This window comes from Martes martes, assembly GCF_963455335.1.
Source record: "Martes martes genome assembly, chromosome: 15".
NCBI classification, from domain to species: Eukaryota; Metazoa; Chordata; class Mammalia; order Carnivora; family Mustelidae; genus Martes; species Martes martes.
In genome coordinates this window covers 45,724,191-45,741,577 of record NC_137903.1, presented here as the reverse complement: position 1 = coordinate 45,741,577, position 17,387 = coordinate 45,724,191, and the positions used below count along the sequence as shown (strand labels likewise).

The 17,387-nt window shown below is 38.9% G+C and overlaps 1 protein-coding gene and 1 pseudogene across 2 annotated transcripts in view; both read right to left on the bottom strand.

Moving 5' to 3' along the window:
• AXDND1 (axonemal dynein light chain domain containing 1) overlaps window positions 1-17,387 on the bottom strand; it is a 95,887-nt gene that overhangs the window by 16,749 nt on the left and 61,751 nt on the right. Inside the window, exons 19-21 of the mRNA XM_080823876.1 lie at window positions 16,780-16,979; window positions 15,708-15,804; window positions 4,530-4,640 (exon numbers count right to left, since the gene is read on the bottom strand). Of these exons, the coding sequence (XP_080680002.1) occupies window positions 4,530-4,640; window positions 15,708-15,804; window positions 16,780-16,979 (408 nt within the window). The remainder of the gene's footprint in view (window positions 1-4,529; window positions 4,641-15,707; window positions 15,805-16,779; window positions 16,980-17,387) is intronic.
• Window positions 8,821-9,394, bottom strand: LOC308355548 (group XIIA secretory phospholipase A2-like; annotated as a pseudogene). Its single transcript has one exon. The product of its transcript is annotated as a group XIIA secretory phospholipase A2-like (transcript).

Genomic DNA, 17,387 nt, shown 5'->3' with positions numbered 1-17,387 from the left:
CCTAAGGGAATTACTCTTAATCCCCTTATCTATTTCACCCATTCCCACCCACCCCCCTCCCATCTAGCAACTATCAGTTTGTTCTCTATAGTTAACAGTCTGGTTTTTAATCTTTTTTCCTTTGTTCATTTATTTCTTAAATTCCACGTATGAGTGAAATCATGTGGTATTTGTCTTTCTCTGATTCGCTTATTTTACTTAACACTATACTCTCTAGCTCCACCCATGTTGTTACAGATAGCAAGAATTCATTCTTTTTTATGGCTGAGTAATGTTCCACTGTGTGTGTGTGTGTGTGTGTGTGTGTGTGTGTGTGTGCGCGCGCGCACGCGCGCACGTGCCATATCATCTTTATCCATTCATCTACCAATGGACACTTGGGCTGTTTCCACAGTTTGGCTATAATAAATAATGAAGCAATAAACATCAGGGTGCATATATCTTTTCAAGTTAGTATTTTCACATTCTTTTGTTAAATACCCAGTAGTGGAATTACTTGATCACATAATAGTCTTGTTTTTAAATTTCTGAGCAACCTCTATACCGTTTTCCACAGTGGCTTCACTGTGGAATGCAACACCATGTTGCATTCCTACCAGCAGTACACAGGGTGCCTTTTTCTCCTGGTCCTTGCCAACACTTCTTGTTCCTTGTGTTTTTTATTTTCTCCATTCTGACAAGTGTGAAGTGATATCTCATTGTGGTTTTGATTTGCATTTCCCTGATGATGAGTGATATTGAGCATCTTTTCCTGTGTCTGTTGGCCATCTAGATATCTTCTTTGGAGAAATGTCTGTTCACATCTTCTGCTCATTTCTAAATTGGATTATTTGGGCTTTTTTGGCATTGAGTTACAGTTTTTTATATAATTTGAACACTAACCCTTCATCAGATATATCATTGGCAAATATCTTCTCCCATTCTGTAGTTCTCTTTTAGTTTTGTTGGTTGTTCCCTTTGTTATGTAGAAGCGTTTTATTTTGATGTAGTCCCAAAGTTATTTTGCCTTAGAAGCTGCATCTATGAAAATGTTGCTACAGAGGATGTTGGAGAAATTATTGCGCATACTCTCTGCTGGGAGTTCTATGGTTTCGGGTCTCACATTTAGGTCCTTAATCCATTTCGAACCTACATTTGTGTGGTGCAAGATAGTGGTCCAGTTTCATTCCTTTGCATATAGCTATACAGTTTTATAATTAACATTCTTATACAGATATAGAATTATCAAATAGACTATGAAGTTATATTCAATCTGTTTAAAGAAATAAGAGATTAAAAATATGAAGAAAGATTACAAGAATGATCAGACTTGAAAAAGAACCAAGTAGAACTTTAACAATTTAATTTAAAAACTGAACAGAAAGGTTTAATAGAAGATTAGTGAATGGGAAGGTAAGCCAGAAGAAATTATTCAGGATTCAATGCAGAAGCAAAGAAAAATATGAAATAAGGTTAAAAAGACATGGGGATAGATTCCAATACACATCCATTCAGAGTTCCAGAAAGAAGAGAGCAAATATAGTAGAGACAATATTTGAAGAGATAATAGAATTTTCTATATCTAATGAAAGATAACAAGTCAAAGATTTAGGAAACCAAGAGAAGCCCCAGCAAAAAGAAAAGGATTCCACACCCGCATGTAACAGAGTGAAACTACAAAATGCGAGACATGAAGATCTCAAAAGTAGCCAAAGAGAAGAGAGGAATTAACTTCAAAGGAACTGACAGCTGAATTCTCCGCTGTCAGTGTGGTAACAATAATATCCAGAAAACAGTAGAAACAGCATCTTCAATGGGCTGGGAGGAAATGGTATCACCCTAGAATTATATACCCTGCAAAAAATGTTAAGACTGAGGGTGAAATAAAGACATTTTCAGACAAACAAAAATTAAGTTTGCCTCAGTAAATCATCACTAAAGAAAAATTTAAAGGTTAAAGCAGAAGGAAGATCTGAGATACCCGAAGAACAATAAAGAAATTAAATAAAAAATCAACTCCAATCACTAAAGGCCTTCCCTCTTGAGGATGCTCGCTATTGTCACTACTATTTAACACCAGACTGGGAGAATTATTCACTGCAATTAGACAAGAAAAAACAACTAGAGGCATAATAATGGAAAGAGGTTAAAATTATCTCTATTTGTAAATGATATGATTAAATATCTGGAGAACCCAAAAGAATCTGTTCTACCAAAAACTACTAAAAACAATAAGGTAATTTAGTAAAGTTCCCAAATATAAAATTAAAATACAGAAATCAATAACATATACACAGTTACCAGATAGAAGATACAATGTGACGATCCCATTTAAAATAGCAAAAAATAGGGGTGTCTGGCTTGGTCTCAGGGTTGTGAATTTGAGCCCCATGTTGAGTGTAGAGACTACTTAAATAAATAAAAACTTTTAAAAAATAAAATAGCAAAACATAAAATGAAATACTCAGGCATAAACCTTATAAGAAATATATAAAATGAGTAAATCATAAAAAACATCATTGAAAGGTGTTAAAAATAGACATCCTATATTTTTGGATAGGACAACTTGACAGCATAAGTATCTCTGCTCTAAGTTAATATATAAATTTAGTATTACCCCAGTCTTTAAAATTCATATTTTCTCAGACATAGATTATAGAGTTACACAGAAGAATAAATAAGCAAGCATAGTGATGAACCCCTAAAGAAGATCAGTGAGTAGGGCCGGCCCAATCATATATGAAAATGCATCATGGCGCCTCAAAAATTAAAATATTGTGGTGATGACCCATGAAGAGATAGATTAATCGAAAATAACAGAAATTTCAAAAATAGAATTAGGTTGAATATAGCTATTTTCAAATGTTGGAAAACACCATAACATGGAATGTTGTAAATACTATAATGTGGAAAACAAATCAGCCTTGTTCATGTCAACCCAAAAGACTAAATGAGGACCAGTGGGTAGAAAAAGTTACAAAGAAACATATTTATTCCATTTCAAGAGGAAGAAAAACATTCTAATGGTCAGTGGTCACCAAAACAAGTGGGCTAATTCTAAAAGTAGGTCTCTGTCACTTCAGATATTAAACATAGACATAATGATCAAGGGTGGGTATTATGTAAAGATTCATGCATCACATGTTGGGCTGAATTCAATCACCCTTAAAAATCCTTCCTGTTGGGCGCCTGGGTGGCTCAGTGGGTTAAGCCTCTGCCTTCGGCTCAGGTCATGATCTCAGGGTCCTGGGATCGAGCCCCACATTGGGCTCTCTGCTCAGTGGGGAGCCTGCTTCCTCCTCTCTCTCTCTCTCTCTGCCTGCCTTTCTGCCTACTTGTGATCTCTCTCTGTCAAATAAATAAATAAAATCTTTAAAAAAAAAATCCTTCCTGTTCTTAAGTCTCTATGATTCTGTATAGTTCTTGAATTTAATTTTTTCATAGACCTGTTGTGTAGCCAAGATCATGTCTGTGGAACTTAATTTTCTAAAACTATACTATAATTTAAGTTTTTTTGTTTGTTTGTTTGTTTGTTTGAGAGAGAGAGTTCATGGGAGCAGGGAGGGCCAAAGGGAGAGGGAGAGAGAATTTTTTTTTGAAGATTTTATTTATTTATTTGAGAGAGAGAGAGCATGAGAGGGGAGAAGATCAGAGGGAGAAGCAGACTCCCCACAGAGCTGGGAGCCCAATGCAAGACTCCATCCCGGGACTCTGGGATCATGACCTGAGCCAAAGGCAGTGGCCCAACCAACTGAGCCACCCAGGTGCCCCAGGAAGAGAGACTCTTAACCAGGCTCCTTGCCCAGCATGGAGCCCAACAACCCTCACATGTCCATCTCAGAACCCTGAGATCATGACTTGAGCTGAAATCAAGAGTCGGACACTTAACCAACTATGCGACCCAGGCACCCCATATAATTTAAGATTTATAATGTTGATGAAATCATTCAGTGATTAATTCAAAATAATTCTGACCAAGACCTGGGGAGCAAATGGAAAAGTAAGCATTTGTAAAAGATGTATATCTTATTTATTTTTTTAAAGAGTAGGGAATGGGTGAAATAGGTGATGGGGATTAATTATATATATATATATATAATCATATATACGTATATATATATATACACACACATACACAATGGAACTACTAGAGAGGAAGATGTTAAAGATACAAAAGAGAGAGGACAGTGGGCTGGGATTAGGTGCTCAAAGGAAGAAATAACCTTAAATGGGAAGACGGAGCCTGGAGGGGAGGAGGAAGTGTGCGCAGCCGACCAGTCTGAAGGCCATCCTTCCCTTCATGAAGGATGAAACAAAATCATGCTCTAAGAAATCGAGGAGAGAAGCTTAGGTGGATGATTCTCTCCCTTAGAAGGGAGAACTGCCAATGCTTTTGGTCAGGGGCAAAATTCTCTTCTGGCAGAGTGAATAAATGAGGACTTAGAACACTGATTGGAAGAAGTCACTGAATCCTTATCTACTGCAACACAGGGGGGCAACAAGTATAGGAAGAACCTGAATAATGATCAGCGCCAACACACGGCGAGTACCTCTTCTCCAAATAGATGTTCTTTTTCTTCCCTTGTCAGTAACGTTACTTTTTTGCCTTTGATCCCAGAAAGGAGGTGAGAACATGTGGTGATCCACCCATAACATTCTCTCTGAGAAAAGAGAAAAGATAATTATTAAGTGGAAAAATAGTCAGACTATACCAACTCGCTTCTATTGAGGAGCTGCCAAGTACAACTCTTCTAAATAAAACTCCATTCAATTAACTTGTTATCACTTCAGTTTGAAGATTCGGGCAATCTTCTCTTATCCAGTGTTTGAGATCTGGGTCGTACTGGGACAAGGAGCAGTGAAGTGCCATAAAACAAGATGAAGAAAGATCGCTGGATTTACAATGCGCAAACGGTCTGTCCCAAAAAATGGTTCGCAACCGACCGGGCCAACTGGGATTAAGTAACAGTAACAATAAAAATAGCCCACATTTACATGGCATTAATTATATGCCAGATTCTGCTGTAAGCATGTGTAATATTAACTCATTTGATCTTCAGTATGAAATATGGGCTATGATTTTTATGAGGTATAACTGAAATAACATTATATTGAGAACAAACTTGTGGTTACCAGAGGGGAGGTAGGTGGGGGGAATGGGTGAAATAGGTGATGGGGATTAAGGAGGGCACTTGTTGTGATGAGCACAGGGTGTTATATAGAATTGTTGAATCATTATATTGTATACCCGAAACTAATATAACATTGTATTTTTTTTTAAGATTTTATTTATTTATTTGACAGACAGAGATCACAAGTAGGCAGAGAGGCAGGCAGAGAGGAGGAAGCAGGCTCCCTGAGGAGCAGAGAGCCCAATGCAGGGCTCGATCCCAGGACTCTGGGATCATGACCTGAGCCAGAGGCAGAGACTTTGACCCACTGAGCCACCCAGGCGCCCCATAACTTTGTATGTTAACTGAAATTGAATTTAAAATTTTTTTTTAATTTTAAATTTTAAAAAATGGATTAACCCCAAAACAAACACACACAAAAAAGAAATAACATTAATATCAGGTGAACAACATAATGATTCAATACTTGTATATATGGCAACATGATCACTACAAAAAGTCTAGTTAATATAAAGTTACAAACTTTTTTCTTGTGATGAGAATGGAACTATGTACTACTATTGTTCTCATTTTTTAGATGAAGAAACTGAAGAAGAGAGCAGTTGGACATCTTGCCCAAGGTCATATATATAGTTAAGGATAGCATTGGGGCTCTAATCCAGGTGGTATGGGCCTTTAACTACTACGAAACTCTCCCCAGCCCTCAATAAAATGAATAAATACAGATCGGAAGCACTGTTTGGGGGGCAGTGCCTGGGTGCCTTAGTCAGTAAAGTGTCTGACTCATGATCTCAGCTCAGGTCTTGATCTCAGGATCATGAGTTCAAGCCCCACACTGGGCTCCGTGTGGAGACTTTTTTTTTTTTTTTTTTTGAGTCTATTTTTTAAAAAAGCAGCAGCAGCAGCAGCAGCAGCACTGTTTTGGAAAATGTGTTCACCCCTTATCTGCTGTGATACAGGAGAGGTCTGTAACAGGTCTCATTCACCTAAAGTGTATAATAATACTACATTCACTTAACCAAGATCTCTTAACAGCTAAGATCTGGCCTCAATATTTAAAAGAGATGTTATTCCTTATTATTGAATAACAGCAGAGTAAACCAGGAAACATTATCTTCTCTGGGGATGAGATATGGTCACTTTAACCATCAAAAAACTGTACTGTGTGGTGAAATAATGACCCACTTTAGGTTCCTGAAATCAATCAGGAAGAACTGCAATATGTCTTCTATTTTTCTCATTATTAGACCCAATTCTAATTGTGGGACTATAATGAAATGTCAGAGTCAAAAAATTTTAAAAATCAAATCTATAACCTTATATTCTAGATAAGGAAACTGAAGCCTATGGGGGTACAGTACGTTTAGCACAGCTTCGTTAATGACACTGATAAATTTCAATTCTGGATTCAAGGGTTAGGATGATGTCTTATTGCATATCAGAAAGAGGATCAAACAAGGGATGTGAAACTATTGGGTTCTAGTCCTAAATTCATCTAATTGTTTGGCTTCTTGAGTAAATCCTTAAAAGTGTTCTATCTATTAAAAACAAATGAGATTGGGGGCGCCTGGGTGGCTCAGTTGGTTAAGTGTCCGCCTTCAGCTCAGGTCATGATCCCATGGTCCTGGGATCAAACTGCCCATCAGGCTCCACACTCGGCAGGATGCCTGCTTCTCTCTCTCCCTCTGCCTGCTGCACCCCCTGCTTGTGCTCTCTCTGTCAAATAAATACATAAAATCTTAAAATTCTTTTTTTTAATATTTTATTTATTTGATAGAGAGAAATCACAACTAGGCAGAGAGGCAGGCAGAGAGAGAGGAGGAAGCAGGCTCCCTGCTGAGCAGTTAGCCTGATGCGGGGCTTGATCCCACGACCCTGAGATCATGACCTGAGCCGAAGGCAGAGGCTTTAACCCACTGAGCCACCCAGGCGCCCCAATACATAAAATCTTAAAAAAAAAATAAGGTTGTTGGTTTACTCTAGGTGACCCTTATGCAGTGGGGAACTGGTGAAAGCCATCTTGTGGGGCAAGGAGTCCTAATTTGTAGCATTTGCTGATTTCCATGCCATATACATCCCACCAAGGCAATTTCAATGGTTCAATTTCAATGATTCAGTATGTTATCAGTAAATGCGGAGCTGGGAATACGTGTGCACAGTCAGTTCTTGCTTGCCATTGTGAATCTCCAGCACAACACTGCCCCTAAGGATCTTTCCAGCTACAAAATTGAAGCATGTATTATTTAACTTTATTGTATCTAGAACAAAGAATTAGTTAATTTTGAAAATAATAACACTAGTTTTGACATCTTATTTCATCAGAGTTCATTCATTCATTCATGAGAAATAAACTATTCTCTAGTTGAATTTGCATACTGTGAACCAGATCCTAGTCATTTTCTTGTAAACTTCTGAGATATTGAAAACACTACCATTGGACTTCTGATGGGGGTAAAAAAAAAATCAGTAGGAATCTTTTGATGAAAGTATTACTGTAATCTGTGGAGTTAAGCAAGTTTTCCTTCAAAACCTTCAACATCACCTTTGACCAGCTCTAGACCAGATAGTTTGGTTATTAATCAAAACATACAGATCTCTTTCCATCAATATTCTTATTTAATTCTGATAAAGTCTAATTCAGAGCTGTGTCAATAAATGCTTCTGGTGTAAAGTAAAAGCACTAAAATTCATGTCTGGGCTAAAGAAGGATTTAGAAAGCAAGGGATGGTCCTAAATGTTAAGCCTATTGCTGTGGATCAAACGCAGGAGAAAAAAAAGGTTAGAAAAGATAGTCTTTTATAAGGTACTAATAAAGAGACTATAAAGAGACTAAGGTGGTAATGGAGTTATTAGGAATCAGACTGGATCGAGATATGCCAACATCAGATGGTAAGCAAATAGAATCATTAATCCCTGGACAATCTCAATGGTCTTGGGAAACTAAACAATCCCCAAGACTTCTTAAAGAAGTAATTTATCTGGGCAGCTATGATGGAAGAATTGATTGACAACCACCAATAAAAGTGATCAAAACCCAAAAGATACTTATTTTTTTTTCCAGGAACAAATGTATATTTAAAATTTTATAATAAACGTTTATTTCGAAGTGAAGATTTTCCCGTATTTCCAAATAAGATTATGTTCAACATACCTTGTAACCAATTTTATATTTTGACCTCAGTGTTTTGGTAAGTACAGTTGTGAAAACTGAGTTACAGACTCCTTCTTTTAAAATATTCTCCCCTTAGGGCACCTGGGTGGCTCAGTGGGTTAAAGCCTCTGCTTTCGGCTCAGGTCATGATCCCAGGGTCCCGGGATCGAGCCCTGCATCGGGCTCTCTGCTCAGCAGGGAGCCTGCTTCCCCTCTCTCTCTGCCTGCCTCTCTGCCTACTTGTGATCTCTGTCTGTCAAATAAGTAAAAATAAATCTTAAAAAAAAAAAAAGTTCTTTAAAAAAAAAAAAAATTCTCCCCTTAACATGCACCTTTTCTGAGACTGGTCAAGGCAATTCCGTACAATCAGGCAGCAACATCCAGGAAGATCACCTCCCCCACTTTTTTTCCTCTAGTTTGTAGTTTTAGTGCCAAAATCAAGTCTTAAAATATTCCTTTCACAAAAATAAGGCAGCTTTATGCTGTAAAAACAGTAGTTTTTGTCAAAGGCTATATTCTTCTGTCCTTATCTGCTGTCACCAACTGTCAGCATCTTCTTTAAAGATCACTTTTTTCTTCGCAGTGACACCTACGTGCGGCTCACTGGCTGTCCAGATAAGGTTTACAGCCTAAATGCATAACACTGTCGAACAAGAGCTCTGCTGTGGTTTCACAGGCCTGAACGTGCTAAGTCAGTCCTGGTGTCTTCTGCACATCCCCGGCGGATCTTAGAGAGGCAAGACTGGAATTCCTCATCGCAGTCGTTCTTGCTTTTGCTGCCGGTCTCATAGCACCTGCCGTGTTGGTTACAGCACTTTGTCAGGGAAGGGATGCCAATATTAAGGTGAACACCAAACAGTGGAGAGCCACATCCATTCGGCGGGGAGGGGTTCTAACCGTAACCCGGGAAAGGCTTAGATCCCTCGTTGCACTTGTACTGGCAGAGCCCATCCTCACCTCTCAGAAGGTCCAAGGCGGCGTTCAGGTACATGTCTATCTTGTGGACGCCGTTCTGGATGGTCTTCGGGGTGGCCCTCCAGTAGGTGGCCTGGGCCTGCTCCTGGCACCTGAGAGCGGCGGACACAAAGAGGAGGATCGCGAGGGCGAGCGCGGGCAGTAGAAGCACGGCCATCTGTGCAGCACCGGGCCGTGCCCCCATGGAGCCCACAGGGCTCCCTAGGCAGCAGCACCAGCCCCAGGCTCGGCATCCCCAGCCGCCTTCATGCCCACGCTTCCTCCAAAAGATGCTTACTTAAGAGGATTCCCACTCCAGAATCTGTCCAGTATTAGGCAACTCTCATTTACTGGAAAGGAGCCCAAGAAACATTATATTGTGGGAAACTATATCATCACTGCAGTAGGTTGGCAAGATGTTATTCTTTCAGTACTGGAATGCGGCTGGAGAATGGCACAAGTCACACGGCATCACAGTGTACCCGCGTTAGACAAGGCTTTTCTGGAGGACCGTCTTCCACTCTTCATGATGCGGGATCTGGATGAGGCCACAGGAGTCCCCAAGCCCAATGCAATAAAAACTCATGTACCAGACAGGGTGCCCAGGAGATGAGGGAAACTAAGCATTCCATTTTTTCTAGGGTACTGAGGCACTTCCAGGGCAATGGGGTCTGCTAAGCCCTAAACTAGTTTTTTGTCTTGAATATTTTATTTATCTTTCTATCTGTCTATCCATTTATCGAGAGAGAGAGAGAGAGAGAGAGAGCGGGAGCAGGGGGAAGGGCAGAGAGAGAGAATCTCAAGCAGATTCTGTGCTAAGTAAGGAGCCTGATGCAGGGCTCCATCTCACGACCCTTAGATCATGACCTGAGCCAAAATCAAGAGTCGGATACTCAGCTGACGGAGCTCCCCAGGCACCCTAAGCTATGAACTAGTTTTATGTACCCTTGAAAGCCTTCATTCTCAGGCTTAGAGAGGGAGGCATATGTCTTTGGTAGGAAAAAACCTAAGTATGAGATCAGTTAGTCTTACTTCTGGTAGGAGAGCAGATTCTCAGCCTCCCCTGATTAATACCTCCCTGGTTTATTAATCTGAAATTGCCAAAGCAGGTTCAGTGAGTGGGGAAGAGCTTAATGGAAGATGTAAGTAGCCTGGTGGAAAGTGTAGGTTCTCAAAGAGGTGGTCAGGTCATGGACCTCCAGTCATGGCCTGGGGTGGAGCAGGCAATAAATGGCTCATTGCATGAAGATTTCACAAAATTTCCTAATATGGGTGGTTTTATATAGGTCTCCCAAGGTACCCTCAGGAAGGGCGCTTCACAGCAACCCCCCCCACATTGCTATAGCCTTAACTTTAATGGGGAGATAAGCCTCAGAGCACCCTGAAATCCTCATTCTGAAATTGTCCTGAACCGGAAACATGGTCTCACCTCCCAGGGCTCTACCCCTGTTTAAGCAAATGAGAACTAAGGCACTCTGTAGAATAGGCCAGTGAGTCTGACCCCATCTATGGTGGATCCAGTTCCCCAAACCAGGAGCACCTCCACATCTCAGGGTGGGTAGAGCAAAACTAGTTGCAGCAGGCCTGAACGGATGTGAGCACATTTCTAAATGCAGTGAGGGCTGTAATCTCCAAAAGACTGTTCAGTTCAGAGGCACATTAGTCTGTTGTGAAAAACAGAGGCCTTCCCAAAACCAAAAGTAAAACTGAGACATTTAATTCCTAGATGAAAAGTGAAATCTATCTGTAACCACATTCAAGTAATACAATATTCTTACTCCCCTGACATGTACCTTAATTATTCAGTGTTTTATTATTTTAGTTTTCTACTGAATGAAAATTTGGTATTTTAAAATTTGGATTTAATAACTATATTTATGAGGTTTGTTTCCCCTATATTTATTAGAACTTTTTTTAAACCTTGACTGCTATATGAAATAAAATGGGAAAATTTTTGGTCATTATCTATGCCCTTAAATTGTTTATATAGGATAGGGATTACCTGATCCTTGAAAGTCTGAAAACACTTGTCTGTGGAGTGCAGGCAAAATTTTTACTATTTTTTTGTTTTCTGTTTTTAATCAATGCCTTCATTTCCTCTCTGAAAATCGGCCAATTTTACCCGTCTAAAGTTAATTTTACTTAATTTATATTTTCCTAGAAAAGTCTCCATCTCCTAGAGATTTTTAAATTAGCAAGATGGCACACATAAAATATTTTACAGCCTAGTTTTTAAAAACAGTGAAACCGGGGCACCTGGGTAGCTCAGTGGGTTAAGCCTCTGCCTTCAGCTCAGGTCATGATTTCAGGGTCCTGGGATCGAGCCCCGTGTCAGGCTCTCTGCTCAGCGGAGCCTGCTTCTCCCTCTCTCTCTCTGCCTGCCTCTCTACCTACTTGTAATCTCTCTCTGTGTCAAATAAATAAATAAAATCTTCAAAAAAAACACAACAGTGAGACCTATCCTATATATAAGACATAAAATACGTATGTAGAATTTAATAAGAGCAGTCATCTAAACATCACACAGGCCAGAAAAGAGGAACCACCTGTACCTTATATGCCAGTCCTTATATACCACAATATAGTTATCCACTCCACTGTCTATGAACAGGTCTGAAAGCCTGATCTCAGCTGTACCTTATGAAACTAGAAAAGAAAGAGAAAATTAAATCTAAAGAAGTAGAAAAAAAGAAAATAATAAAGTCCAGACTGGAAATTAAGGAAGTAGAAAACAGAAAAATAGAGAAAATCGATGAGACCAAAAACTGGTTTTTGAGAGTAAGAAAAATGGTAACTCTTTTTGTAGAATGATGAGGACAAAGAGAGAGAAGACACAAATTTTCAATAATAGGAAGGAATGTATGCACATCCTATCATTATTAAAAGGATAATGGGACAATAATATGAACAACTGTGTAAATGAACTAAACAATTGAGATGAAATCACAAATTCCTTATAAAACCAAAGCCACTGAGCGTACTCAAGAAGAAAAAGATCATAGCCTTATATCTAATAAAGACATTTCCTTGAATCTATTGAGGAAATTAGATAGCCTTTTATCTGAATAGCTCAGTTTTGTAATTTACAACCTTCCCACAGAACCTAGATGGCTTCACTGATGAATTCTACCAAACATTTAAGGAAGCAACAATAGATAGTTCTACACAAATTGTTCCAGAAAATAGAAGACTCATTCTAAGAGGCCAGCATTACCCTGATATTAAAACCAAACAAAGGCATTAGAAAACAGAACCACATAATCAATATCCCTCATGAACATCAATGCAAAAATCCTAAACAAAACTACAAACTGAATTTTGCAACATATAAAAAAGATCATACATCATGATCAAATGGGATTTATCCTAGGGATGCAAGGTTGGCTTAATGTTCAATTCAAAAATCAATCAAGGTACAGCAGTTGCCCCCTTCTCCATGGGGAATATGTTCCAAGACCCCCAGTGGATGCCCGAAACCACAGATAGTACCAAACCCTATATAAACTATGCTTTTTCCTATATGTACATATGTATGATAAAGGACACAGTAAGAGATTAATAACAAACTATAAAATAGAATAATTATAATATACTGTAATAAAAGTATGTTAATGTGCTCTCTCACTCTCTAAATGTCTTACTGTACTGTACTCACCCTTCTTGTAATGATATGATATGATGAGGTGAAGTGAGGTGAATGACATAGGCAGTGTGACCTAGCAGGAGGCTGTTATTGAACTTGTGATGCTACATCAGAACAAAGATCATCTACTGTGCTGGACTGTGTTGGCAGTGCATAACTGAAAAGGTGTTAAGTGGAACTGTGATAAGGGGGGACAACTGGAATTCACCATATTAGAAAAGTAAAAAACACAACTCATATGACCATCTCATTCAATGCAAAAAAGGATTTGAAAAATTAAAAAATTTATCTTTGACTTTAAAAAGCTTTTTCAGGGGTGCCTGGGTGGCTTAGTCGGTTAAGCGTTAGACTCTTGGTTTTGGCTCAGGTCATGCTCTCAGGATCATGAGCTCCAGCCCCACATCAAGCTCTGTGCTCAACACAGAGCTGGCCTGGGATTCTTTCCCCTCCCTCTCTCACTCCCTATGCTCTTCCCAGCCCTTGTTCACATGCTGGCTCTCTCTTCCTCTCGTTCTCTCAAATTAATAAATAAATAAATATCTTTAAGAAGTTTTTCCAGCAAACATGGACTAAAAAGAAACTTTCTTAAGCTGATAAAGGGCATCTGTGAAACACCTACAGCCACAGTTCTATTTAAAGATGACAGAAAAAATACTTTTCACCTAAGACAGACAAGGCAAAGATAGGAGCTTTCACCATTTTTATTCAACCTGGTACTGGAGAGTCTAGGTAGTACAAAAGTCAAGGAAAATAAATAAAAGGCACACAGATTGGGAAGGAAGAGAGAAGACTGCTCCTATCTTCAGATGCCATGACTGTATATAGAGAAAAGTCTAAAGATCCTAAATGGGAAAAAAAAAACTGCTTAAAAAAAATAAGTTCAGCAGGGTCAGTGTACATTTTTTTTATTTTTTAAAAGATTTTGATTTATTTATTTGACAGAGAGAGAGAGAGACACCAAGAAAGGGAACACAAGCAGGGGGAGTGGGAGAGGGAACAGCAGGCTCCCCGCTGAGCAGGGAGCCCAATGCAGGGCTCGATCCTAGGACCCTGGGATCACGACCTGAGCCAAAGGTAGACACTTAACGACTGAGCCACCTAGGCACCCCTGAAATCAATATATTTTAAAAATCAATTGTAATTCTATATATTAGCAATGAATAATCAGAAATTGAATTACAAATGAATCACTTACTAAAAAAAAAAACCAAATGAAACACTTATAATAGTATCAAAATATGAATTATGTAGGGATAAGTCTGACAAAAGATGTGTAGCAGCACCAGAGTGTCTCAGCTGGTTAAGTGTCTGCCTTCCGCTCAGGTAATGGTCCTGGAATCCTGGGATCAAGGCCCATGTAGGGCTCCCTGCTGGGTGGAGTGCCTACTTCTCCCTCTACTCTTTCCCACTGCTTGTGCTCTCGCTCTCTCTCTCATGTGCTCTCCCTCACGTGTGCTCTCTTATAAATAAATAAAATCTTAAAAAAAAAAAAGATGTGTAATACCTATACTCTACAAACTATTGTGGGAAACCTATACGCAATAAAAATTTGTTCAAAGAAATAAAGGACTTCAGTCAATGAAGAGATATACCGTCTTCAGAGATTCAAAGACTCAATATTGTCAGTATGTTAATTCTTCACAAATTGATCAATGAATAAAATGTAATCACAATCAAAATCCCAACAGGGTTTTTTGGAGAAATTGCTAAGCTAATTTTAAAAATTTCATATATGGAAAACAAAGGACCTAGAATGGCCTGCTCGGTCCTGAAAAAGAACAAGGATACCTGAGGGGCTCAGGCAGTAAAGCATCTGCCTTTGGCTCAGGTCATGATCCTCAAATCCTGGGACCAAGCCCCACATAGGGCTCCCTACTCAGCAGGGAGCCTGCTTCTTCCTATCCCTCTGCTCTTCAACACCCTCCCCCTCCCCCCCGCCAGCTCCTGTTCTCTCTCTCTCTCGCACACTCTCTCAAATAAATAAAATCTTTGAGAAAAGAAAAAAAAAAGAACAAATTTGGAGGATACACTACTGGATTTCTAAAGTGTAAAACTGCAGTCTTATTAACAGTCTCAAGACAGTCTCATTAACAGAACACAACAGAATGTCCAGAATAGTATCCATCGCGATGACAGACCATATCAAGTGTTGATGAGGAAGTGAAGCAACTGCAGTGTTCCTACACCACTGGGGGGAGTGTACAATGTTTCAACTACCTTGGAAGACAGTTTGACGGTTTCTTAAAAGGTAAACATACACATATACCATTGTGACTTAGACATTCCATTCCTAGATATTTGCTCAAGAGAAATGAAAGCAATGCATCTGTATGTGAATATGCATTGGAATTTTGTTTGCTATAATCAAAACAGCAACAATTCAAATGCCCATCAACAGAGAATGGATAGAATGGAGAGTGTACATCCATACAAGGAAACACTACTCATTAGCACTAAAATGCATGAACTTTTAATAAAAGCAACAATGTGTATGAATCTCAAAATAAATTATGACTTGTCAAAGAAGTCAGACCAAAAAAGTGTACATTCTGTATAATTCTATTCATATAAATTCTAGAAAATGAAAAATAATCTTTGGTATTAGAAAGTGGATCAGACATTGCCCGGGGAGGGGATGAGGCTGGAAGGAGAAATGATAACGGGGCATAAGGAAACTTTGAGTGTGTTAGGTATTTTCTTTTTATTGTCATAACCATTTTGTGGGTATATCCATAATTCAGAAATTATCAGACTGTATACTTTAAATACGTGTCATTTTTAGTAAATCAAGTCAACCTAAGAAATCTGCTGAAAACAAACAAAAGTAAAGGGAAGATAGTGCTATTACCTTCATCTCATTCAGCTGGTGAAGTTCCTCAGCAGGATTTTTTTCTAAGTGACCTGCCTTATTCAGAGCCATAGCTGTTACCATGCCTTTGCAACAACTGGGGGGACAAAAAGGACACACACAGCATGATCGATTTATTGTTGGTTCCTCTTCTAAGTGTTTCAAATCCCTATACAGTGGAAGTTTACCATAATAATTAATCTGTTGAGAATAATCTCTCAGTTTCTCACCCTCATCCTGTCCTCCACCCACTTTTCTCACTCTTGACCACTGGTAACATTGAATGGAAATGAAGGGGAAATTTGGCTAGACCATAAAAGCTACTTCCTGAATTTGAAGCAATCTTAGTGACACATGCTTCCTAATTAATAAATTACAATTTTTCAGACCTCATCTGTATTTGGTAGGAATCTTCTAGTTTTTCAGATATAAGGGATTTTCAGTTGAAACTTTTGGAGAGATGTTTTGGAGGCACCTGGATAGCTCTGTTAGTTAAGTGTCTGCCTTCAGCTCAGGTCGTGATCTCGAGGTCCTGGGCTGGAGCCCCACATTGGGCTCCCCGCTCAGCTTGTTTCTCCCTCTCCCTTTCCCTCCACCCACTCTCTCTCTCTTTCTTAAATAAATAAATAATTTTTTTAAAAAAGAGATGTTTCAATTGGTGTTCAGTGAAACCAAGCATATTTAGTAAAATATAAGTGTACAATCAGTTTTGTATGGAATGACACAGGAAGTACAAGCTTCTTCATAAATCCTCCCCCATGTATGCAAACATGCAAGATATAGCCTAATACAAACAAATTGACCTTTTTGGTTTAATCTGGTTTTCTTTTTACTAATTCTCACTCCAATATAAGCATATACTTCCCACCCTACCTACAGTAACACTGTTCAAAGGAATTCGAAAACCGTTGGGAAAACACTAAGATCACCTATTTCAACTGAGGAGTGTTGAAACTAGTTTAAAAACTAGCAAACAGTCCCTTATTGCTGCTACCTCCCTACCCTTATCTCCTCTACTTTATGTCACATTTAATTTTCAAAAGGACAATAATAAAACAACAGAGAGTTTTACCTGTTCAAATAGCTGGAATATTGCGCCAACTTTCTGGCCAGTGCAATTGCATCCAGCTCTAACTTTGCAACTCCCAGATCATGTTTCTCAGCACTTTCCTCCTTCAAATTTGGGAGAGTGTTTTGGTCAGTGAAGTCAGGCACCATTAAAATCAGCAAGCTTACCATCCACTGGATCATAGATATATGCAATTCATCCATCTGTTAAAAAATGATTATAATATAAATGACTCATTTTAAATAAATCAAACAGGAAAACCATACCAAATTTAAAAACAGAAATCACACCTGTGTCCAACTTTTAACAACACTCTCATTCTTAATGACATCAAATCATCACTACTCAGCTAGGGTAAACTTAGTTTCTGTTGTTTACTATACTAACTCCATTAAACTACCCTCCTCCTCCTCTTTAGCTTGGTCAAGTGTATTAACCTATTAAATCCGAAGTTCCCCAATCGTGTACCAAGGCATTGAAGGGCTCTGCAGCCAAATCTCAAGTATGCCATGGGACTTTAAATTCTTGAGGGAAGTGATAGTGTTATGTGACATCTATCAGCACAGCACGAACTTGACATAGATCACAGTTCCAACATTAGATGCACTGTA